This window comes from Natator depressus, chromosome 5 (genome assembly GCF_965152275.1).
Source record: "Natator depressus isolate rNatDep1 chromosome 5, rNatDep2.hap1, whole genome shotgun sequence".
In the NCBI taxonomy this organism is placed as follows: domain Eukaryota; kingdom Metazoa; phylum Chordata; order Testudines; family Cheloniidae; genus Natator; species Natator depressus.
In genome coordinates this window covers 6,533,892-6,560,474 of record NC_134238.1, presented here as the reverse complement: position 1 = coordinate 6,560,474, position 26,583 = coordinate 6,533,892, and the positions used below count along the sequence as shown (strand labels likewise).

At 44.2% G+C, this 26,583-nt stretch overlaps 1 protein-coding gene across 11 annotated transcripts in view; it reads left to right on the top strand.

The window, feature by feature from the left end:
• Positions 1–26,583, top strand: part of CELF4 (CUGBP Elav-like family member 4) — an 868,113-nt gene that overhangs the window by 448,290 nt on the left and 393,240 nt on the right. For all 11 annotated transcript variants that reach the window (XR_012639468.1, XR_012639467.1, XM_074952294.1 and 8 more), the window contains exon 3: positions 7,513–7,561. Coding sequence is in view for 9 of the 11 variants with exons in the window: in XM_074952294.1 (XP_074808395.1) it covers positions 7,513–7,561 (49 nt within the window). In the remaining 2 variants the exon portion in view is untranslated. The remainder of the gene's footprint in view (positions 1–7,512; positions 7,562–26,583) is intronic.

Genomic DNA, 26,583 nt, shown 5'->3' with positions numbered 1-26,583 from the left:
TGCCACAAGTCCTCCTTTTCTTTTTGCGAATACAGACTAACACGGTTGCTACTCTGAAATCTGTGTTAACTGAGGCTATGTTGGGGGAATTGAGGCTTTGCTTGTTCTTGAGCAGGGAAAGCTGCTAATTTCCACTTTGTGCATCTACGTCAGGCATGGAAATGACTGCTTGTTCACAAGTATCAGAGGGGGAGCCGTGTTAGTCTGTAGCCACAAAAACAATGAGGAGTCCGGCGGCACCTTCAAGACTAACAGGTTTATTTGGGCATAAGCTTTCGTGGGTAAAAAAACCCACTTCTTCAGATGCATGGAGTGAAAATTACAGATGCAGGCTTGTTACTTGTTCACGGGAAACTATAATAATTATTATACATTATTATAATCATCATCATCATCCCTACTACCTCTTATATAGCACTTTTCATCAGCAGCACTCTTAGGGCTGTTCCGTGGAGGTCAGTAGCATTAGCCCCATTTTAAATATAGAGACCCTGAGGCACAGAGCAGTAAGAAGTGACTTGCCCAGCAGACTAGTTGGAGAGCTGGGAGTTTCCTGAGCCCCAGGTTAGTACTCTGTCCACTAGGCCACACTGCCTTCCTCTAAGCCTAATAGGCTGTGGAGAATGAAGGGTTTTCCTCCTACTAGGCTTAAAAGTGAAGCTTTGGGCAGAAAAGTGACTAGGTAGAAACGGCACCTTCTTATTCGGCCGATCCACTCCCCATGTGCCTTTAAAGCTCTAACTAGCATCATTAAATCTTTGATTGATTTGTAAGGTCAAAAGGGACCCCTGAGATCATCTGCTCTGATGTCCTGCACAATACAGGCCATAGGATTCCACCCAGAGATTTCTGCATTGAGTCCAGCAACTTGGCCCTATACTGCTAGTTATCAGGCTGGTTGCAGCCCAGCTCTGGGTGAGAGAGTTGGATTCTGTTCTGTCTCATGCATCATCAACATAATTATTAATCAAATTCCAATAATCTTCTTGTCCTTCCCCTCCTTTCACTCTCGCTCTTTGCGTCCTGCCTCAAATCAGTTTGCCAGCTGCTTAGGGCAGGGTCTGTCTTTTTTACTTCTGTGTCTGTGCAGCACCTTGCACAATGGGCCCTCCGTCCCAGCTGAGGCCTCTGGACACCATGGCATTAGAAATGCGAATGAATGAGGTGGTGAGCTGGGGAAGAAGAGGGTGGAAGGGACAGAGAGGGAAAGAGAAAATGGAGAGAGATGGAGTCAGTGAGAAATCAGCTGTCTCTCTTTTCCACCATCCATTCCCAGGCGATCCTTCTACATGCTCTAAATTAATTTCAAAGCCAGAGGGAGCAAAAAGGGGAGTGGGATGGGGGAAAGAACCTTAAAAAAAAATCACAATGCAGAGAAGCGTCTGTCCCCTGTCTAATTCCTGCGCTGGCCTGTAGCCGATGGTGCTGTGAAATATACAGCAGCAAGCTCTGACATTTCATTTCTGCAGAGAATTGGAAAAGGGCTTGCTGTAATTCATCGCTTCTTGTAACTCAAACCCTTTCTGACAGGAGTACCTGCACTGTCTTTTAACAGTGGCACCACTGCTGCTATAATTGGACATGAAAAATGATGTCGTGTTTGGACATGCAGGGAAGATTCAGCTGGGGGCTGGGTGGGGCGAGTCGTGGGCTAAAGTGGGATGGCAGGGGCTGGTTCTGGCTGGTATTTAAGGTGTCAGTATTAGCAATGTGGGGGATGGGAATGGCTAGGGGGTATCTGCCTGGGGACCCAGGTATGCAGAAGTGTTAGCAGCACCTGCAGTGCAATCTCTCTGTTGGGACTGAAGCTGCCAGGTGCAAAGGATCATGGGAGACAGGAAGCTTTACTCAGAATGGTACCATAGGAGGTTATTTGTGTGAGCAAGGTAAAAACTCCCAAATCACCCGTCTGCCTGTTTACATGTTTTATTTATTAAAGGGCCCGATGCTCCCCTCCTGTAATGGAGCCAGATCAAATGGGCATGGGAGTCAGAAAACAGCAGCACCCACAGAAGTCCCAACTCAGGTGCGGAAACTGAGGCATGGGGCACTGACATGACTTGCCTGAGGACATGTCAGAGGCAGAGCTGGGAATACTCCTTGGGTCTCCTGCATGGAGAACGAGTTGGGAATAAAGCCTGTAATAAGGAGGATTGCACTGTGTGAGATACGGCGGCCTGTAAAATGCAGGCGTTCAAGTGCAATGTTCCTGGATGAGGAAAGATGGCCCAGTGGTTAGAGCAATCGCTTCAGGCCTGGGTTCAATTCCCTTTCCTCCCACAGACTTCTTGTGCAACCTTAGGCAAGTCATTTAGTCTCTCTGCACCTCAGTCCCCACCTACAACAAAGCCTTGTCATGACAGCGCCGCAGAGTGGCAGCGTAGAGCAGCCAATGGGGTCAGACTAGCCGATCACGAGGGTCCCTTCTGTCCTTAAACTGGATGCATCTGTATAAGGGGCATAAAAGCACTGCCCTAATTCACAGGGATTTGGTGAGGAGAAGTACATTGAAGATAGTGAGACATGCAGGCGCTGCTTATTTGGGGCCACATAAGTACCAAAAATAGACGGATTGTAAGAGCAAAAAGAACGAGACGTACTTGTGGCACCTTAGAGACTAACAAATTTATCTGGCCATAAGCTTTCGTGGGCTAAAGCTCACTTCATCACATTCGTGTAGGATCAGTAGGAAGATATATATACACAGAGAACATGAAAAAATGGGTGTTGCCATACCAACTCTAACGAGACTAATCAATTAAGGTGGGCTATTATAAGCAGGAGGAAAAAAAACTTTTGTAGTGATAATCAGGATGGAGGTCCTTTCTCGCCTTAAAATCAATTAATCAGATTAAAGGGAGCCATTCTGTCTTTGAAACGTATAGCTGAACGAGTTTGGGATAAATCCATGTGTTTACTAGTCTGTGGTGAGGTCACGGGTGAAATTAAATAATTTCTTTCCCTAGTGTCAGCCCAACAAGGATCATCTAGAATAAAGAGCCACAAACATTGCTGTACACTAAAGCATGGGCAAAGGCGAATTGGACGAGTAATATAAATAGGTCATTTCCATCCCTAATCCTCGTGGTCCAGTGATTCTGTAAATGCTGCTGCTCTGTGTCATTAGAACAGAAGAACGGCCACAATGGGTCAGACCAATGGGTCCATCTATCCCAGTGTCCTGTCTTTTGACAGTGGCCGGTGTCAGATGCTTCAGAGGGAATGAACAGAACAGGACAATTTAGATTCATCCTCTGTCATCTAGCTTCCTCATTTTATGTAGTTCCCTTAATGTGGTGGGTTTCTTTGGTATTTTCCCCACAACAGAGATGTTAAATTTAATTACACCCTAGTGGCTAGTACTGAGCAGTTCAGCTGTATCACCTCTTGGACCAGATCCTGTGCTCCACTGAGGACTATATCAAGAATTACCCCTCCCCTTATGTGTTCCAGGACTAGCTGCTCCAAGGAGTAGTCATTTATGGTGTCTAGAAATCTTCTCTCTGCATCCTGTCCTCAGGTGACATGTCCCCAGTCAATATGGGGATAGATGAAATCTCTCATTATTGTGTTTTCTGCCTTAGTGGCCTCTCTAATCTCCCCAAGCATTTCACAATCACTGTCGCCATCCTGGTCAGGTGGTTGGTAGGATATCCCTGCAACTAAACTCTGATTGTTCAAGCATGGAATTTCCATCCATTGAGATTCTGTGGGACACCTGGTGTCATTACTTCATTTGATTGTATGCTTCCTTTCACATATTGTGCCACTCCCCAACCAGGGCAACCTACCCTGTCATTCCTGTATACCCTAGTATTATCATGCCATTGATTAGCCGTATTCCACCAAGTTTACGTGATGCCTTTTATGTCAATATCCTCATTTCATGCCAGGCACTCTAGTTCACCCATCGTAGTATTTAGACTTCTGGTGTGTTTGTATATAAGCACTTGTAAATGTTGTCATTGTTCAGTTGCTGGCCTTTGTGTGTTATACTTAAATGGGACTTGATTGTTCCTCACTAGCTCCTATCTGTTCTTTACCAACTTCTTCCCTTTAGTCAGTAAAGGCAGCTGTTAATTGGATTAACAACATTACGGTTCTTCTTTGCTCCTGTGCTGGAGGTTTCTGTTCCTGCTCAGCACCATGATCCCTCTGCCATCCAGCACGGTGAATCCCAGTTGAAATCTCGTGTTTGATTAGGACACAAAATTCCCCTGCCACTGTGCCCACTTCTGGCACGGATCTGGCAGGACGCAGGTAGCATTTCAAAGGATTTTTGCCTCGGAGGTGGGGGCGTTCTCAATAAACACAGTACCAACTGCCCAGGATGTTCTGGGGCAGATGGAGAGGGGTGAAACGGAACCTGAATCTCATCTGTATCTTTGAAGGGAAATGTGATGGGCTAGTGAGATGTCCGTGGAAAACTCTCTGGGTAACTCATCTGTACTGACTGATGGCTTCTGGCAGTCCCGTGGTTACATGAATGTTGTAGTGAGGTCCTTCTGGCACTGTATTCCTATATCCAATTTTACACTGATTACCCATGGGCATCATTCCATTAACTTCAACGGAGTTACTCCCCACTTACGCTAGTATAAGTGGATGGAAAACCAGACCCATTTGGATCCTGTTGGATTCAGATACCAACTGGACGTTCCCAGCTCATGCCCGCCAATGTCATATGCTAAATGGAAATGTCTGATCTGATCATCTACAAACTTTGGAGAATCTCAGATCCAGGCTTCAAGGCACAGAGCCTCTCCAGCTGTAACCCAAGGGATGTGATGTGAGCCTAGAGGGCCACAAGATCTCCCCTAAAAGCACCCCACACATTCCAGGCCCAGCCACTTGACTCCATGGAAGATGCTCCAAGAGGGCCCCACAGGGTGACCTGGGGGATGGGAGTCGAAGGACCCAGGCTTCCAGCTCTGGATCCGCACCCCTCCCAGTGCATGGTAGGAGGCAGCACAAGTTAATAACGTTGATTTAATATACTCTTCCCCTTACATTCCATGGGCTCCCCTCCTTTAGAGGGCTCAGTGAACAGCTGTGTCATGTACCCCATGTGCTAGCTGTGAGCAGACTCCATGCTTCTAAAACTGGATCTCTAGTAAGACAGCTCATTGCAGAGATGCTGCAACTGCAGCTAGCATTCCAGCCATGTGCACACAGACTGGCTTCCTGGGGCCCCCTCCAAACTCTTCCCTCCTGCAACCTGTGCTCCTCCCTCCAAGTTCATTGCAGGTTGTTACAACGTGGAGAGCCATGGAAGTATGTCTCCTGAAGGCACCATGCTCTCCAGGGGTCAACAAAGCCAACCAATAGGTGCAGAGACAAGGGGGCTCCATGAAGATGCCTCTTGCCACTGGCAGACCCCCCTGAGATCCCTGGATTAGGATCTGGACCGAGGCTTCCTCCCCAGAAAAGCCTGTCTCCATCTCTCTCCCCAGATAGACACTGCGTAGTAAACTCTGAGTGATGCACCTCTCTGAATTCCCTTTCTTCTAGGCAGGTTATTCCCTCATTAGGGAAGGGCTCCTCTGCCTATTCCCCCCCTCCTCTAGCCCTAAGCTGCCTCCCTGCTCCCAGACTTTCTCCACAAGAAGAAAGTTTTATGATGGAGAGAGGGAACTCAATTATTTCGCTCTCAATGTGTCTCCCTATAATTGGTGTCTTTCATGTCAAGATGATCTCAATTTGTATTATGGGCTCCGTGCACACAGCACTTTCTCTTTGGTCTATAAAGAAATTGTCAAGTGCATAAATCATAGTGCACATTAAATTACGCTATCCTTTTACTTATTAATTTCCCCAGTTTTTTCCCCTCCACTGAATTCTTCTTCCCTCCCTCTTTCTGTCCTCTGCCCACTGCCTATTCTCTCTTCCTCCCTTCCACCCTCTCTCCACCCCTGCCTGATGGCCCATTTTCAGAAAGTAGTGACCAGTGGGTTCAGTTTCCCTCATCATTATCCGGTACTCTGACTCTTTCCCTACACCTCTTGCAGTTGATCACATCAGACCCTTCACCCAGGGTGATGGGAAGGAGCTGTCATGGCTTTCCAAGAGCCCACAGTTGAATTGGCAGGTGTCTTTACATTGATTTCAGTGGGCTTTGGATCAGTCCCAACTTGGGATGTGTCACTGATGTTATGTAGTGCACTGTTCGATCAGGTCTTCCTCTAGTGGCTAGCCGCACCAACTGTAACAACTTACTACCCTTAAAGCCAGTCTTGTACAGCTGAAGTAGCAGAGGCCTGTGATTTGGCTGTTGAAGATCCTGGGTTCAGTCGCAGCTAATAAGTCAGTATTCTGGCCAAGGTTACTCACAATTCCAAAACCAGAGAATGGCAAATGACAGTGTAAACCCCCAGGGCCAAATTCTGCTGACCGTTTTGCTGGTTCAAATCCCTTGACTTCACTGGCCTTGCGTGGGCATAAGAGTGGGCAGACATTGTCCTCTAGGGTCTAGAGGCACTGAGCTGCAAGACAGACCTCTCTTCTGTTGAATGTGAGTGTGATAATAACTGTAGTCTCTTTATGTCTATGTACATTTCCCCCTCGAGACAACAATGCAGCAGGATCCTCTAGGCCCTCCATCATGTTAACCTACTTGTCAGCCACTTTGATAGCTTTTTAATACTAAATATGTTTGCGGAGCAATTAGAATAAATCTAGACAGTTATGAAACACTTTCCGAAAGCGGGGCCGGGGGGTGGAGAGGGGGGCAGGGGGGAACCAACTTTGCTGTTCAACCGAGACTAAGCAAAAATAATGGAGAGGGAATCAACCTGGCTGGACTGCAGGGTAAAAGGAGACCAGGGCAGGTTAGAGGAAAGGGCTATGGAGGTCCTAAATATATAACTACTCAAGTCACTGGTGGGTGGAGTGGCAAGAATGAGAAGTGCTAGCCATAGAAGATACAAACAAAGGAGCATGCTGTATATCCCTCTTACAAGGTCAGATGCTTTAGCATTAACATGTTTGATGCTAGCATTATCTCTCTCGCTCTGCCACAGCCCGTGCAAAAGAGGAAGGAAGGCTGTTTGCAGCAGAGCCTTTAGGAGGGATTCTGGCCATCTCAGAAATCCTCCTTTGTTCTCCCTGGGAGCAAAAAGCTACAGTAGCAATCCTGCTACTGTTACAGCAGGTTCTTCGCTGGGCCTGACTGGGGACCTCTGCTGGCCAGGTGCAGGGTGCGAAGGGCTCACCTCACCCCCCACCCATCGGGCCTCCACCAGCGCTGCACCCCCCCAGCCACATGGTGGTTGGCCCCTGGTCGGGAAGGAAGGGAGCGAGGGGTTCCTTTCCCCGTCTCCCAACCCCAGCCCTATTACTTCCTTCTTTTAACTGTTCTGCATTCTTGTTGCCTGCTCTTAAATAGCCACTGTGTTCTGCATATGCAGAAAACCCTGCTGCTAAAAGGAGCACGCTAAAAACCCAACGGCACGAGTAGGGGATCTGTGGGCTCCGTTGTTAATTGCACTTCTCTCTCTCTGTTTTTCCTTGCAGATGAACAGACCAATCCAGGTGAAGCCAGCGGACAGCGAAAGCCGAGGAGGTAGTTGACTACATTGCTCTCAGCCACTGCGCTAAGTTTAATTGTTGTCTCTGGCTTCTCTCAGGCAATGCGCTGATCAATTAGCAGCGTAATCACTGCCAAAGAAATTCCCTCTGCAGCAAAGATTCTCTTTATTAAATCTCCTTTCCTTCGTCTCACTTTCCTCATATTCAATTATTATTTGATTTTAAAAGGCAGGCAGGTGCCAGCGATTGCCTGGGAAACAAATAACTGCCTTGTTAAGAAATGAAGCATCAGGCACGGACTTATCAAAGTTTAACGGCATTGACAGCAACTTGTCTCTTGCAGACCGTGCTCTGCCATTAGGCCAAACTGCAACGATGGTTCAGTTGGGTTAGAACACTGTGTCTCCAGCCCTCATGTTTCACTGTGGTGACTAAACGTGGATGGAAGCTTCTCTGCCTTTGGAGAAAGCAAACTTACTCTGAGATATTTCCTGCACCTATACCTGTATAGCCTGATGAACATACCATCTAAACTAGATTCTCAGCTCAGTGACACGGAGTTACCCTGGATTTGCACACGAGTAACTGAGATCAGAATCTGCCCCGGCCCATATCCAAGTCCCTTATTTAGTGACCACTCAGTGGGTCACCCCAAATGGGTTGCCTCCATTAGGTAGTTTTCAAACAAAATTGTGTTGGAAAGCTTGGAGATGCTTCACTGGGCTTCCCTAAAACAGGAAGTCGTCTGTCAGATGTGGTCCCAGCACAGATTTCATTGTATACAGAAGGGTTATGTAGGCCAACGACTCTTTGTTATTCAGTGTTATGTATTTATCAGACTCTATGGTATGGCTACATCTCTCTGTTTCTATCTACATGATGGTTTCTTCCTACTCCAGTCAAATCTCTTCCTATTCCTTTAATTGAAATAAGAGGTTGATATTGTTGATCACACTACCAATAAGGGTGTCAAGGACAGCTTGCATAGTGCATGCTAGTGATTATAGAATCAGTATCAGTGTCTGAATAGGCCAGAGTTTTCTGTTAATAATAATCTGGTTCTTCTCTGGGTAAAAACTCTTTGGGCCATTTTTCATTAATGTAAATTGCCTCTTTCTATGGGCAGCGACTGAATTATCCAGCAACAGTTGTCTAACGTGAATGAAGCAAATCACAATAAAAGAGCAGAAGTTATGTTCTTTTTAGTCAAAAGATTGAGAGATCCAGTGGTTTGATCAAATACAACCAGAGGCTGAAATTCACCAGTGGCTGGATTCAACTGGAAGGCATAGATGACAACCTGGCATTATGAAATGGTGGAACTGGTGGGTTGACAGAGATTCCTTAAGATTGGTTATCTTATGGTGTAATAGTGTCGGATGGGAGTCTCTGGAATAACTCCACTACTGTGTAATCAAATTCAGGAATCAACCTTGCACTATTGGAGTCTGAGGGGCTACTCCTATGAACAAAGCAAGATTTGGGAATGGCATATTCCAATGGTATCGATTAGGAATGGTCGTGTCCCGTTTCTTTCATTCAGCAAAGGCAAATTTAAAAACCGTCTCTCAGATCCTCAGCTAGTGTAGAACAATGGAATGTCATGGTTTTCAATGGAGATATGTCGATTTATTCCCCAGCTAATGATCTGGGCCCATATCTCCGTCTGAATTGGCATGCCCAGGGCACTTGTCAAATGATGACCTCCTGGATCAGCTGCCTGGCAGACAGCTGGGGCCAGATGCACATTCCGGCACAGCCCAAGATGACAGCGTGTGTGAAGGGGTGGTCTTTTGTCTGCTTAATTAAACACACCAAAAAATAATAATTAGGCCAGCCAGTTTGCTTAGTGCCTCCAAATCACTCCCTTTTATGCAGATCACTAATAGCAGACACATGCCTGGCTTTCTAGAATGGGTTTTAAGCCTCTCTTGCCAGCAGCTGCTTTCAGGAAGGTGGGTTTGAACTGCAAAGTGCATCGGTGGCTGTTTAAATCATCTTTACCCATAACACCGACAATCGCCTCCCCGCTGTATTTTTAGCTAATTATCTCCCCTCTCCCACCCACTATCCTTGTTTATTGTGTCTCTCTGCCAGGATCATAAGATGGGGCCCAAGCATTTGGCATTGAAATGAAAGCCATGTTGTCCAAATTCCCCACTGACAAGCTGCTTCTGGGCTAGGGAAGTTGCAGGACAACATGACTCAAGGGCAACTATGGGAAAAAAGAACAATGGGCACCCAGGGGAGGCATTGTATGAAAACTTAGACTCCTTGTGAGCCCACTGGTTAAAGCAGGCACAGCAAGCAGAATGCTAAAGAGGAGTCCGTGTATCTTAGGCGCACATCAAAAGGCATCATTTGCAAGATAAAGGTCAACTTCAACAACAAAGAAACTTAAGTTATAGCTATAATACACAGCACCTGTGCTCTGTTTGAAGAGGAGAGGGACTGGCTCTAACCCACAGCTGTATAGCAAAAGCCCCTGACTTTCCCAAAGTCCACCAGATACACATGGCACTCCTTTCCACACACACACACCCCCCGCCTCTGGGGAAGTGTTTGGTGCCCTGTCATAGCATTACAGGGAGAACAAAGTGCTGTTTTACCAGGTAGTTCACTGGGATGCCTTTATGGAAGGCGATCCCTGTGAAATGAGGTCTTGTTCTCTGTTGTGATGGACACATGAGTTCAGATCAGATAAGAAGCCCTGCATTTCCCCCAATCCTTCACCCTAAAATTGAAACAAACCTGAACCCAGAATCTACTCCGAGAGAGGAAGAAGTCTGGCTCATATCGTACTGCATTGGTTTTGCGTTTTTCACTCCCACCTCTGTACCTTTTTGTTTTCCTTTCCTTTCTTTGGATGTGTTTAAAAACACTCCCATGAAAATATTTTGGCGTCTGGTTTGGAAGATGACAGCACTTTTCAGTACTCTTTGCTATTTTCATTAGCCTAAGTGCCCATCAAATTAGAAATACATGATTTTTTAAGTTATATTTTTCTTGAGAAAGCAATGGTTTAAATTAGAGGGGAAAGTGTTTTGCAAATGTTACAAGAGTTTTAAGAAATTCCTGAAATTCAGAATTTAATTGAGTGAGGAATCCTTTCTACAGAATTCTTAGTGAGGGGTCAAATAACTTATTGAAAGGTTATCATTTTTATTACATTCTCTATCAGGTTTTATCCAGGGTGAAATCAATAGGTCTCTGTAGGAAATTAGTCGGGCTAGACATTATTCTAAAACTTAGCACAAAACCCTGGTTTCATAGAAGTCAATTGCAAAACTCACCTTTACAGCTGTGATGTCAGGATTTCACCCCATAGTAGAGACTGTAATAGATCATCACCATAGCTAACGTAATTCTCCAGGGAAAGGGGATAACTCCCTGCTAAGTTCTGTCATTGTGAAAACATCCCTATTGAAGTGTTAGCAGTTTCTATTCGTTTCTACGGGACTTTTGCGTTAAGACAGGAGATTCTGGCTTCTAACCCCACGTTCCGCCCTAAAGAAAAGTGGCAAAGTTAACCAAAGTTTTCCAAATCTCAGGAAAGGTTTTAGGTGTGGTAAGTGATTTGGCGGAAAAGTTTTGAACCAGTTCTTATTTTATCCTGACATCCCCCCGTCTCTAGCACTGACTAGACACTTTGGCTGCAGCACTTGCTGTTAACTTGGAATAAACCCAGCGTCTAGATTCCCCTGGCTTGTATTGGGCAAAAGATTTTTAAACACAAAGGACTCTTCTTCCACTCCAGTTGCTCTGTTAGTGATGTGTAGATGTATTGTTCCCTCCTAGAACTGATAAAAAGGATCCATATAGGATAACATGCTAAGAGAGAGATACACAATGTGATACACTGACCCAATGTTAATCTCTGAATGAAAAGACCCTGGGAGTGGTGTCAGGAGATCTCCCGGGCCTTATGTAAGATTCACAGGAAATTGCTAGACTAAACAAAACAAAAAGCAAGTTAAATAAAGTCCAAAGGTGGTTGAGAGTTGAAAGGTAGCAGTGCCCTGCAGAGAGGGATTAGAGGGTTTTGCAAGAGAGTCTCCATTTAATTCCATGACAGTGTTTTCTGCACGCAAGGCATCACAGAACAAACACCTCTCTCTCTCTCTGGCTTTCCTGGATGAAAGATGTGATGGCAGCTGCAGTAAAGTTTTGATTGCCATGAATTTCCTATGACTTGCATGATTTCATTATTTGGGGAGGCAAATGTCCCTCTAATCAGAATGGTTTCCCTGTAAACAGTTGCTGGAAAATAGAGGGGTGAAGGATAGATTCCTTTCCATAAACTAGTTTTGAAGCAGCCTGGTTATGAACTATTTAGTTTTCCTTATGCTTGGTTCTGATTCATCCTAGTTCTTGGGTAAAATGGCTTTACAGCTACCCATGGCTTGATGTTCATTCAAGGTAAGCAGTACATTTTTGAGCATGCAGGTGGAATATTACTGTAAAATTCAAGAATAATTTGAACTTGTCCGTGCAATTTCAGCCATGGATCTCGAAGCACTTGTCAAACCTTATGGACCTGGTTGCCCCGTGCCATGGGAAACCCAGTGAAATGGGGGATAAAGAGGAGAAAATCTCAGGGCAAATCTTCTGTTCTGTTGAGGGTGGGTGGTGCCTATGTGCATCTTCCCACTGGACTTCCTTAAAGAGAAGCCACCTTGCAACCTGGGAAGGGGGCTGTGGAAGTGTCACCCTTGCTCCACAATGCCAGTGGACAGAGCGGGGCAAGCCTTCCAGTTCCGGCACCTGGCCTACAGACGCTCTTCCTAGACTGACCACTCCCGCCTCTCACACTGATCCCCAGACTCACGCAGAGCCATCTAGGGGAAGAGAGGAAGCTCTGATGCGGGAGGCAGCTAAGCCCCCTTTTCATGCATGATGAGGGAGATCCATGCTCAGCAGATCTCAAGGGCTTGATGGGGGCCATTGTTAACTCTCATGACACCCCCATGAACTCAATAAGAGTCATCACAGTCCTTTTACACTGAGAGAAACTGAGGCATGGTGTGACTTGCCTATTGTCATCCAGTGAGTGAGGGCCTCCCTGTCTCTTGCTCTGACCACTGTAGACATGACTTTCATTAAGGACCAATATTACTGTCAGCTTTGTACATGTATGAAGAACTGGTAACAGCTCCGGGACTGGGAATCAGGACTCCTGGATTCCATTCCTGCTTTTGCCACCCACTTGCTGTCTGACCTTGGACACGTAACATCCCTGGGCCTCAGTTTGCCCTGGATCCTCATCCCAGGCTATATCGGTTTAAACAAAATCTCATTGACGCTCTTATGCTCACTGGTTTGAAAGATGATGTCCACGTCTTTGCGAACGGCATCTCCTTTTCCCCATATATCCCCTCCTCGGACCTTTGCCCCAAACAAGACTTTCTTACAGGAGGAAGCAAAAAAAGAAAACATCTATTCGTTGCATATTCAATACTGCACAATAACATGGGGCTGAGTTGCAGTATCACTGCATGATGGGGAGAAAACAAGACAAAGAAAAGGCTGTTTAAAAATAATCTAATAGGGGCTGCTTTAAAGAAATCCAGTGGGATGAAAGGAGAAGATAAAATAATGAGTCACAGGGGGAAAGGAGCCTGATACTAGGCTCCGGGTGCGATTCCGTGGGCAGGAATCTGGTCTCTAGTGGGGGGCATGTGCCAAGCCCCATTTGCAGGGTGGGGACAGTGGGGACAGCACTAAAGGGGATTGTGGCACTGCTGGAGATGTCACTCTGCAGAGAGTTTAAACCAAGGTCTCTGCCCTCAGTGTTTGGCAGCTGTTGAGTGCAGTGACGGGACATGGTTTTTTTCAGTCACATTATCCTGTAGTGCTTCACCGAGGAGGTACAGAGAGGCTAAGTGACTTGCCCAAGTCGGGAGGGGTGAGGACTGTTAAGGGGCTTATTCCTTCACCCACTTACTTCCCTGGTCCTTCTCGCATGAACAGAGAGCAACAATACCCGAAGTCCAAAGGTGCAAACAATTCGATGTTTATTGGGGTGAACTTCCAGCAAGCATGATTCCAGTTTCCTTCCTTAGTATCCTCCTTCCCAGCTCTGACACCACAGAGCCTTACACCTGTGTCCCTGTTCCCATTCCTGCCCTTAGCCAAATATGATTCCAATTTCCTTACCCCCATTCCCTGTTCCCATTTCCCCCTTCAGCAAAACATGATTCCAATTTCCTTACCCCCATTCCCTGTTCCCATTTCCCCCTTCAGCAAAACATGATTCCAATTTCCCCAACCCCATTCCCTGTTCCCATTTCCCCTCCCCGCACCCCCCCCACTTCCTGATTGACTACAGATTATATAGTAAAACTTGAGTTCTGCTTAGCTATACCTTAACCAATCATTTTCCTGAAATTTAACTAACCAATCCTAACTTATTGTAACATGATTATGTAACCAATTATATCCCACCACCTTAATTAGTTTACACCCAGCAAAATTAATTATACAGCAGACAGAAACAATCACAGAACCAGACAGAGATTATACAGACAAACAATAGCAAAGTGGGAACTATAATGACAAAACAATACAGAAGTGAGGATTTCACATCCCAGCTATGGATAAGTGAGTTCTTGCCAGACAGGATGCTATCAAACTAAGTTTCCTTTTACATTTTCTAGGCACTTCCCTTTCTCTGGAGGCGATAGGCATTATCAGGACAGGACTGTATTCCTAACAGCTCAATAGCACCTTCTTTCAATGTGACTAGTTTGGGATGCGAGGAGGTGACCGTTCGCTTCCCAGCTTATGGCTGCCTCTGCTGCTTAGCCAAAGGCCTTAGCCTAAGCACAGGGCCTCAGACTGTCACAGTGAGAGAAGGACCTTACACTCGCAGACAGTGATTTTGATTCTTTCTTTTATACCTCTAACTAGCCAAGTGATAAGAATACACCTAAATTCTTAGAGTACAGGTCTTTACTTCTATATCCTAACAAGGACATCACGTGCAGACGTACCCAAACTAGTTTGATTTAGTGAGATCAAAGCTCGCTCAATTCACAACTGCAGTGGCATGTGTCTATGTACCCATGACCCTGAGTGGGCAGGACTAGCCCATGCTGCCGTGGTTTCACTGCCATTGTTACTAGATCAGAATTAGCCGGGGTATGTCTCCGTGTGCGGCAATCACACCTCCCAGTTGCAATGTAGACATACCCAAAGGTAGAGAACGAGGATTAGACCCTAGATTGCTTGATCAACCCACTAAAAATGACTGAACCTTCTGGATCCGAAACTCAGTGAAATCAAAAGGAATCTTTCCTTTGATCTCATTGAGCTATGGAGTAGACTTGCTTTGCCTAAGAGAAGTTAGAGATTCTGTGGTATTTTCCCTGTAGAGTTAGGATAACCCTGACCTGGCATCCCATTTCGCACTGAAATTGTTTCTAGGGGCACATGTGGCTCTCTGTGGGACTTTGATTAAGGTTACCGGGCAACAAACATCTCCCTCCTTGCTGTAGAAACCGAAGAGTAGGTCCTCATGCCTGGGAGGGAGCTATTGCTAAACGCACAGGACCGAATTCTCAAAACCAGGCTAAACACAAGAGCAAACAGGTACCTGGGCATGCATATCATTCAGCATGCCTCTGGATGATTCTTTTCAGTGCCTCCACAGTCCCCTCACTATCAGTTAAAACATCACATGTGTGTCTGAGATAGCGGGCCCTGAAAAGCGTTATATGCAGAGATCTTATATTTTGATGCGTTGCTTGGATTATTGTAATGGTCAGTGCATTACATTCCACCCTCACCTATCAAGCTATGTCTCGGGGACACATGACTGCATTCTCGCACCCCGGAAATGGATAGATCGATTCCTACCAATGGTATCAGGTTCCAGAGGGGGAGCCGGGTTAGTCTGTATCAGTAAAAACAACGAGGAGTCCTTGTGGCACCTTAGAGACTAGCACATTTATTTGGGCATCAGCTTTCGTGGGCTCTATTTTTCACTCCATGCATCTGATGAAGTGAGTTTTAGCCCACGAAAGCTTATTCCCAAATACATTTGTGAGTGTCTAAGGTGCCACAAGGACTTTGCATTGTTTTTAAGCAGTGGTAACGGGATCAGACCCATAGCACATAATTGTCTGTGCATTAAAGTTACGTGTACTAAGGAGTGTATTTTTAAACCAAATATTAAAGGAATAAAAGAATAAAAACATTTTTCATGAATTTTAAGTAGCTTTATAAGAGGGCACATAGGGTATGTCTACACTGCAATTAGACACCCGCGGCTGGCCCATGTCAGCTGAGGGGCTCTGGCTAATGGGCTGTTTAATTGCAGTGTAGATGTTTGAGATCGACCTGCAGCCCAAACTCTGGGACCCTTCCACCTCCCAGGGTCCTGGAGCTTCGTCTCCAGCCCGAGTCTGAACATGTAGACTGCAGTTATAAAGCCCCTTAACCCGAGCTCTTCGAGCTCGAGTCAGCTGGCACGGGTCAGCAGTGGGGTTTTAATTGCAGTGTAGACAAACCCTCAGTCTGCATAAGAGAACTCACAGAGCAGCATGGTCCAGTGTATCACATGCTCAAGAGACCAGGAGTCCATTCCTGGCTCTGCCACTGACTTGCTGGATGACCTTCAGCAAGTCACTTAACCTCCCACCCTTTGCATTTCTTGTCTATTTAGATTATAATTGTTGATGGGTAGGGACTGCCTCATACTTCAGGGATGCACAGCTCCCAGCACCATGGGGTTGGCCGAAGCATGTAGGTGTTACCATAATACAAATGATATTGAAAATAATGTACATGGGAGTAGAACTTAGGGACTGTGAATGGCCAGCCTTTCAGATGTGCGGAGCAATGCGGGCCACCAAATCATGCACGGACATTTGAGGTCTTTTTAACAATAGGACAATGACAAACTACCCGGGGGGGGGGAAAAAACAAAGGTTCAAGTGACAAAAAATGTAACCTTATAAAATTCCACCTCTGTAAACACAACTCAACACCCTAGTTGAACTTGGGGACACATTACAATCCTGGTAACTTTGTAACGTAAAGGTTGCTTGTCAATGAGTTATTATACGGCATTAATAATGCATTTATAGCCATGTTTCACAATTAATTTGCAAAGTATTTATGGCACAGAACAGTTGGAATGCATTAGTATAATCACTCCGAGTGCATTGGCTTTATTGCAAGGGCTTTGCTCATCATTCTAATTGGCTTGTTATTACACAGAGATGTAATAACCCCTCTCTGCATAGTTGTTTATAGCACATCAATAGCAAACACATTCCCTTTATTGGAAGTGATGTGTGTTTTATTATAATATAGCCAAATAAGTGCAATCCTTGTAGATGAATGAGGCTGCTAATGAATTGGCTCCCTGAACAGTTGAAAAAGCAAACCTGTTATTATATATTTTGCTATCTGAGGTATAATTGTAGTTATGGTTACAGCAGTCTTCTTTAAAAATGAAAAGTCACAATGGAGTTTTTTTTCTTTTCAGTGCTCAAGAGAGAAGGTTTGTTTGGCTCTTGCTTGTAATTTACAAAATACAAGACTTTGGTTGAAATTTTCAAAGCCTCTTCATAGGAACTGGGTCATTTAGGCAGCTCTGAAACTCTCATCCTATATAAGTATATCTACCATTAATGTATTATTTTATACCTGCACAGAGGTGATGATCCACAATGAGAGCTAGAAACCAGGATCTCTCATCTCAAAAATACAACTTGTCACTTGAGCTGAAGGAGAATCTCTGTTTGCTTTAGTAGCGTTGGGGCTTGTAGCCTTTGTGGTTCACCAGCCACTAGGGGGTGATAGAACCACAAACACTACAGCAGACCTGACATTCCACTTCATAAGGGGCAGAAGTGCAGATACAAGCTTCCCATGTTACACTTTCTCATATACTGTCTCCTTCATTACCATGGTATAAACCACAGCTGTAGAACTAGTAGAAAAATGCTATCCATTTTCCATTAACAAAAATGAATTAAATGAAACATCAGCGCTCCATCCAAAACTGCGGCAGTATTTTTTGGTTCATTGGCTAAATGAAAACTGAAACATTTAGTTTTCTGTTTTTGAAAACTGAAAAAAAATCTTTTTTTTTTCATGAATAATTTTCAGTTCTATTTTTTCATCAAAAACCTGGAAAATGTTTACTTTTTCAAAAATGAAAATCTTCCCCAATAGCTTTTTTTACAGTAAAAAAAAAGCCATTTTTCATCCACATAATGTTTTAGTAAATATAATTCTCACCAGCAGCATAAGCAATCATCTCCAATGGGTGTTCATTATTAAAACTTTTCAAAACAAAGTTCAGGAAAGGAAAAGTTTTTTTTTTTAAAAAACCCCTGTTTTTAAAAGATGACCAAAATGTTGTTTTATTTTTGTGTATTATTTATTTTGGGGTAGCTATTTTAAAGTAAATCTTTAATTTACCTGAAAGTTAATTTCTTTTTTCTGAGCATGAATATGGAACAAGTAGCACTCTCCCTTCTACACATAAGCTGAATACAGTCATTAAAACAGGAAGAATTTGGAAACAGTAGCATATTCACTGCAAAAGCCCACTTTTTTCTCTGAGGGTAATGAATGCCCCATATTTGCCCTCAGGGGCTGTGTTCATGCCTAACTCATTCACTAATCAATGTGGATAATATTGTTGAACTGTATGCAAAGCAAACTTTGTGCACCATCTTGGAGAACAAACAGGTTTGATGGTGGGCTGATTTCTTGTAGATAGCACAGCAGAGGTTGTGGAGTAGCTCTACGCATGCAAATCCAAAGGTGACGAAAGCAGTTCCATTATCTGGTTTCTCTCCCAAGAAGATATCTTAGCTCTCAAAATGACAATCCATTTTTACTTTGGATCCATGTTTTTAAAAAGTACCCACCAAGCGAAGCATTAATTATGGGGCTCTAATTCCTTCAGGAAGCTCCAGTGAAGCACTCACGCTTCTGTCTCGCAGTTGATATCACCAGGCCCCCACTGAATTATAGCCCCTATCATTCATAGCTGCTTGGTTTTGATTCTATATGTCATCCATGTTTCCTCCTTGGCATATGTATGGCTTCCCTTAACTCATCAGGGAAACTGACCTTGTCTATGTACAGAGCCTTTGTCAGTATAGCTTTGCCAGCAGAGCCCCCTAGTGGAGATGCAGTGTAAGCTGACGGTAGTAGTTCTGTTGCCATAGCTACACCACCTCCCGGAACGACCATAGCTAAGCCGACAGAAGCTCTCTTCAGTTGGCCTAGTTGTGTCCACTATAGGGGTTGTGCTGGTATCGCTGTGTTGGCTATGGGGGGTGATTTTTTTCCCCACACACTTTTCCGACACAGCTATGCCAGCAAAATGTTGTAGTGCAGTCTACGCCTCAGATCCAGTGTCTTACTTAGCTAAGTAGCCAGCACTTTGTGCATGCTCTGGAAGCACCACCCTGTTCCTGGCTAGGTAGGTTTGACAGTGATGTGGGTTTAACATGGACATCATTAAAGAAGCGCCTGAACCCAGATCCCAAGTCTGAAAGTAACAACCTGGCTTAGCGCACATGGTTATGTCTCCCTCTAGTGTCTTGCTCCTATGACTCTAAAAGCCTGATGCTCACAGCTCATAAAGTTACTCACTTAGTACTCAAGTACTAAGGAGCATGTGCTTTTGGGCCCTGATTCAGTAAGGTACTTAAGCATGGGCCTGACTTTAAGCACCTGGGTAGTCTCACTGAAGTCAGTGGGACCACTTACATGCTTACAGTTAGCCACATGCCGAAGAACTTTGCAGAAGTGGGGCCTTGATGAGGAGGACTTGTGTCCTGTCCATGCTGACAACTTGTAGTGCCTGGTCACAAGTCTGTTAGATGGAAACCATGGAGACGTGCGTGCTTGAACCTGGACCATGCTGTGATTTCCATGCTTCTGTCTTCCAGCGCAGCTGAGCTGTGGGAAGAACCCAGGGTTGTTTTAGTGAGCCTTAAATAAACAGAACCTTGTATAATCTGGCACTTTACAGATATTCAAGCCTTCATAGAAGGTGGGGGCTGTGTATAGACCAGTCTGATATTCAGGCCATTGTAGCAGGTGCTCAGCTCTTCCTGGAACCATTTGCTTGGGTGCAAACCCTTAACTTTCCTGGGTAATCCACATTCTTTTTTAAAAGTGCATTTTAATATGGTGCAGACACCAGGAAATATCTGAACAGTACTTGGTGCCCTCTGTTGTTTGCAAAGAGATTTAGAATTGAGCAATTTAAAATAAGACCATCTCAGTCCTGCAATCTTAAAGCGGGCTAAACTGTCATTGATTTGAGTGGGGGTTTTACTGTGTGATGACTGAAGAGTCTTTCCCCTTCGCTACAAATGACAGATACCTGTTCAGAGCCTAGATTATAGGATCAGGATTTATGACAAGTTTTGAGACTCACAAGGTGCCATAGGGCAAAAATACTTTCCCCCCTGTGGTCTGCACTGCAGAGCTTAGTTGCTGTATAATCTGCACAGTGTACGTGAACTCATTTGGGGGCAGATTTTTAGAATTTAGCCCTCCGAGCTCCTTGATAAATTGGATAGCGCTATGAGCAACATCTGTTACTTTTACCCAAAGACAGTCTGGGCTTTACAGATCCCTAATGCACTGGGAATCATGAAACCTGGATTCTTATTCCTGCTTCTGTCACGGGCCTGCTGGGTGCCTCTGGACAAGTGACTTCTTTCTGTGCCTCAGTATCCCCACCTGTAGAATGAAGATAATGATACTGATCTGTGTGAAGTGCTTTGAGATCTGCAGATGATACACAGCTTTAAAAAGCAGGTAGGGAATAACTTAGGTTAGCCTTAACAACGAAGGGGTGATCTTACCGTTCTTACTGCCAATAGAAATTCATTGAGTGAACCAGGTATCATTAGAGACATTGAGTTCTTGACCCAGGAATCACATGTTGTTTATAAGAAATGTTCAGCTGTGTTACTTACAAAGCACCTTGCATTATCCAAGCTGAAAAAAATCATAATCATATTTACTTTTCCCGATCAATGCTTTTCTTTAGTGAGGTGTAATTTTTGCATCCCATTCAGCTTGAGCAATGAAAGTAAACTGGTCAGTATCCCTTTAAAGTCCGTTGCAATTTCTATTTTTTTTTCTGTTCCATTATTTTTAATGTCTTAAGCCATGTTGTCACTTTGGTAATGTAAATCACGGTAACTCCAGTGGGAGCTGCTGCTGGCATAGCTGAGACTAGACTATAGCCCAGTGGAACTACTCAGATAAGTAAAGTTACTCACATGCATCAGAACTGAGCCCTTAGTGGGGCGGGGTGGGGGGGGGTTGTAGCGCTGAATGCTTTTTGTAGGCATGCACGACCTGCACAGTTCCTCCTGCCCATGAAAATGTTGTCTGACTGGTAATTAATTCCCCAAATCTTTAGTTTAGCCATCTCATGAGTCACTGAAGAATGGCCAGATGCATTGATTATAAACCACAGACACTGAAGCTTGCAAGTAGCCATTCAATTAAGTCGAAATTATGCTGCCACAATGTAAGACACATTTGATTTGTTTCTCCTGATGCTCATTATTTTATTTTATTTTAAATATGGATAACAAGGACAAGGGGTGGGAGACCAGCCCAGGAATCCCAGCCCGATGGAATGAAAATGATGTGATTTAAATAAGGCCTCATTAGAGATGGGTCTAAACCAAGCTACTATCCCCACGCCCTGCATCAGAATTATTGTTATATTTTATTTGTAGTGCAGTAATGTCTAGCAGCCCGAATCATGGGGCAGGACCCTATTGTACTAGGTGCTGTACAGAACAAAAAGATGGTCCTTGCCCTAAAGAGGTTACAGTCTAAGTCTAAGAAAAGAAACCATAGGTGGAGACGGACAGATGAGGGAACACAAGGAGACAGTGACACAGGAACGGTCAGTGGGATGGGCAGTCGTCTCAACATACCGTCTACCTAAACTTTGTCAAGTTTTTGTAGGTGTCATGGGAAAGAAGAGTTTTGAGAAGGGCTGTGAAGGAGGATAATGAGGTAGTGCAGTGGATATCAAGTGTGAGGACTGGAGAAGCTTGGGCGAAAGCACAAAATACAAGAACACCTTAGAACTCTGGCGAAGTTCAAATCCTGATCCAAATTTGGTCATTTCCCTATGTCTGTGATGAGCTGAATTTATCCCTCTCCCCTGGAATATTTGGATCAAGCTCTTGAACTAAACTTGGGATCATGGACCTATCTCTAGACATTACAGGAAACCTGATTTTTGATTAGGAAGGATGGGTAGACTGATTTGGCTCAGGCAAGAACTGAGTGGGAACTTCTACCACCACCAGATCGGAACAAAAATGTTTCTTGAAGTTCAAAGCTCTTTGGTTTCCTCCATATTTGTGTTCACGTGACTCTGTGCTTTCTCCTCTTGGCCAGGACTATAAGAGGAAGGGCCAGAACATTGCTATTCTCTGTACTTCTGTCTGGACTGGAGGAACACAAAATTCCTAGATTAATAGCTTTTAAGGCCAGAAGGAATCTGTAGATTCCTCAACCTGTCCCTGAGATCTCCCTGACACCAGTTTAGGAAAGCAGCAAGCCAGTTCCTGGTATCAAAAATTTTGAGAAACACTGTTGTAGATCATCTAGTCAGACTTCCTGCACTACATAGTCAAATTTGCATTTGACGAAAGCATAAAGAAATCAAAACAGAAAACTACTCTTCTGAGGTTTCCTGCTCAACTAGGAGACCAAAGAGTTTGAAATAAGTTTGGTTGAACTTCATCTGAAGTTTGGTTCCTTCTCTGAACCATCTCTGGTAAGCTTTTCCTCACACTCATCACACCTAGCATACATTTTGATTAATCACAAGTCATTTTAGTGATGAAATCTGAATAACAATTAGAGCTGGTAGCATATTTTTCCCCTCAAAGTCTTTATTTTGGTCAAAATGTCTCCATGTTTTCATAAACCAATCAAACAAAAAAGCCCAGAAAGTGAAAACACAATATGTTTTCAGTGACAATTGTGAGTTTCCAGCGTAAGTATTCAGGTTTGGGGTTCAGCTGCCATTCAAAATGTTTGGTCTTCAGTTTTCAGAACCCTGACTGGGTTTTATCAAAAATGGGTCTCTGGAACCACCATTTTTTTCCAGTTTCAGGTTTTCATCAAATAAGCAAAAATATTGTTTTCTGGGGAAATTTAAAACCAAACGTTTTTCAGAAGTTCCTGTGAAAAAGAATTGGTCTTTTTCCATCGGCCCTAATAGTAATCCTTTGTCCTTCCCATCTGATGATCTCAAAGGGCTTTACAGACACTGGTGAATTAAACTCCACAATACCCTTAAATGCTAGGAAAGCAAAGTAGTATTCCCATTTTATAGATAGGAAAACTAAGGCACGGACATATTAAGGGACTTCTCTATGGTTACACAGGAAGTCCATGGGCAGAGCAGAAAATACAACCCAGATCTCTTGTCTCCTACTCTTGTGCCTTAAACATAGAACCATTTTTCACCTTCCTCTGCAGCGTGGGGCACGGGTCACTTGCTGGAAGATTGTCTGCACCTTGAAGTCTTTAAACCACGATTTGAGGACTTCAGTAGCTCAGACATAAGTTGGGGGATTGTTACAGGAGTGGGTGGGTGAGATTCCGTGGTCTGTGTTGTGCAGGAGGTCAGACTAGACAATCATAGTGGTCCCTTCTGACCTTAAAGTCTATGATTCTATGATTCCTTTGTCCCCTCCCCTCCACAGAATGGCACTGTTACTATATTAAGAGAACTGACACCTTCTCAACACCACCAGAGTATTTAAAATTGGTGAACAGACAATGTAGGGACAATTCTGTATTTGCCAAGCAAACCAGCAGGTCTTTGTGGTTTCTAATTTCTATGATTCTTCTGACTCCAACCAAAGAAAGTGGTGGAAATTTATGAAAAATGGCTGTCATGATCTACCACTATAAATGATCTCGGCTTTGTAGCACTATAGCAGTTCAACACAGATCAAGAATAGGGCTAGGTAGCAGTAGGGGTGTCTGGTGTGGGCTGCTGTGTTAAAACTAACCTGGACAAAGCAATAAAAAATATACTGTGGGGGAATAATCCTGTGCTGAGATATGGGGACAGTCAGAGGATGATTTTTTTTGGTCTAATATCTGTGATTTTTATGAATCTCCATTAATATAGCAACACCACTGAATCCTGATCTCTATATCTCCATGCATCAGGTTACGCAGTTCGTTCTGCATGCTCAAAAGCTAATGACCCAGATGGGCTCTCCCTCACTCCACTTGCCAATGATAACATCTGGGCAGTGCTTTTCTTGCTTCCCAGAAGGTTCATTTACAAACTCAGCTGAGACAGGTGTGCTGTCCCCATTACCTCCCACTGCAGTTTCTGGCCAAGGTTAGCCTGGGCCCACAGGGGCTGAAAGGAACCATGGTGAAGAAATCCTGCATCACATTGAGCTTTACCTGGCCATCTAACCAGGAAAGGCTTCATTTCTCAGACATTAGTAACACATTGACCTTTAACAACATCACAAGCCTTCACTCTCTTTAAAGCATTATATTTTCCCTTGGGGAAAAAGCGCGTCGCTAAGGGTTGCAATCAGCAGTGGATCATAAGGCTGGCTGTGCTATTCAATTGCCCTGACTGATTTCGGATCCATTTATGTCTAGCCTTTTTTAAAAAAAAAAAATCTCAAATCTAAAAAAAGAAGTGACCTGGCTGGGAGTGACATGTGATGAACAGATTGCACCTTTAGAAAGTAGTTAGCAGAAGGGGATTAGCTTTGCAGCCTATTATTTATTAATTAAAGGCAGACACCTTATTTATACCAATGCTGATGACATTAATCCATGCCCGTGCTTTGGGACTGCATTATCCCTCCGGTCTCCTAGCGTTGTAATGATTTTGATTAAGCTGTTGCATAACTTGGTGCTATTCTTTCCTTTCTACCTCCCCTTCCCTTTGCTATGATTCAAGAAGGAGGATGGCCTAGTGTTCTGGGAACTTACCCTGGACTTTAGAGACCTAAGTTCAAGTCCTTGATGTACCACAGGCTTCCTGTGTGACTGAAAAAGGGGAAACTTCCCTACCTCACAGGCGTGTTGTCAGGATAAGGACTCTGAGATGCCGTGGAAATGAAAGCCATATAAGTACCTTAGACAGACGCGATTGAGCTACCAAGACTATCTTATCCATGTCCACCTCTCTACTTTGTACACAGACAAGTTAGCCTCCCTGATTCATGGCAGATAGCTCTGTCAGAGATGTATCCAAAATCCATTTAATCTGGGACATGGAAACCCAGCTCAAGATTCATAAGAATAATTATTTTTGGCTTATTATAATTATTTTTGAGTGCCAAGAAACACGCTAGATAGCTCAGAAACCATGTCAAGATGCACTTCCTGACCTGTGATCTAAACCGAACCAAATGCAACAAGCATGCATCACAAGCAATCAAGAGGAGAGAGGAGGGACCAGAGAAATCGACACAATTTGGCTGAGAACCCAAGCCGTCAGTGCGAATGTGCCTTGCGTTGGGACGTGTTGGGACATTGGTGAAGGCCCGTGTGTCACTAGTGTCTGCAGAATGATGTCTGGAGATTACTGCAATAGCAGCAGACTGGACTTGGTGACCCAGCAGCTTTCCCAGCAGAAAGGGAACAATATTATGGCCAACTCCTTGTTGTTTTATCGAGTGACTCAGAAAGCCTGGGTGCAGCTTGATGGGTCTGTTAGAAGAGGGACGGGGTCTATTGAAAATGGATCCACAAAACTTGCATTTGGTTCTGAGCTGGGACTTCGGACACCCCAAGTTTCAGAGGCCTGGGATTTTGCTTCAGGACTGTGTAAAACAAGAACCTGCAAACTGGCCATAGAGCATGGGGTACTTATGGGCTGCTATTCGAATGTGATTGCACCCCAGTCATGTATGTTGGTTAGAAATTCCTGGAATAATGAAGATTATTTAGCCTTTTCTGTTGCTCCTGCCCAGGTCTAATTCTAAGGTATAATAGAAAAATTGGCTACATTTTTTCCAAAGCCATTTCATCCATCTCTTAGTGTACTGTCCTTTAATTCTGTAAAGAACTTGAGATGGGACACAGCTGCCAATTTAGGATCCAGGCTTGGCTGCAAACCTTCCCCAGATTTGAGGATATTTAGATCTGGGTTTTTCTTTGTCAGTTGTAAAACTGGAAATGGAGGTCATGAGCAGTTGCTCGGTATTCAGAGGCTATTCAGATCTAGAATTTGCTTTCCGGCCCATCTCTAGTCAACACGTTGGTTTCTGAACATTAAAAGGAAGAGTCATTTTCCTTGGCATATTCTTCCCTGGATATGGATTGTTTTGATGCTATGGTAACGCTGCAGTACAAATATTGTATTGTGTTGTATTAATGGATAGATACGCCACTGTAGCTACCATTAGCATCAGTATTCCTTGATGAATAGAAAGGGGGATGCAGATGCCAAGGTGTGCACATTTCTGCTTCTTGGATGTTTGTTAGTTAAGGGCTTTTAGGAACAATTATGATTGAAAATCCATGGCTGTAGTTTGTAAAGAGAGAAATAAAATAGCTCACGGGCTTTGCTGTAATTAACTTCGTTCCCACTATTTATTAGTGAAAAGAAAGGATGCTAAAATGTACTGGCGTTGAATACAACCCACGTTGTGATAAGCTGGTCTTTCTAATTCAGTGGTGTGGCCTGTTAGCCAATTGCATCCTGCAGATTTCTAAAAGAGTTCCCTTATCTATAGTGTACAGACACAACCCAAGGAGAGCCAGATTTTCCTCTACATCTGAGCCACAGTCACTCCAGGGCAGGGGAGCGTCAACAAGCTAGTTATGGGTCCCTGATCCTGGTCTATGCTGGCTCCAACCTCAATATGAATTAGAGCAGCCTTGGGACCGCTCTAACATATGTTAGGTTTGTGAGCAGCAGGTGTAACCAAGTTGCCACACAACCTCATCCTGCCTCAATAATGCCCTTTGCTAGGGAGGGAGATGTTTGCACAGGAAACAGCTCTGTTGGCTTTATGTCAACACATAATTCCCAATTGC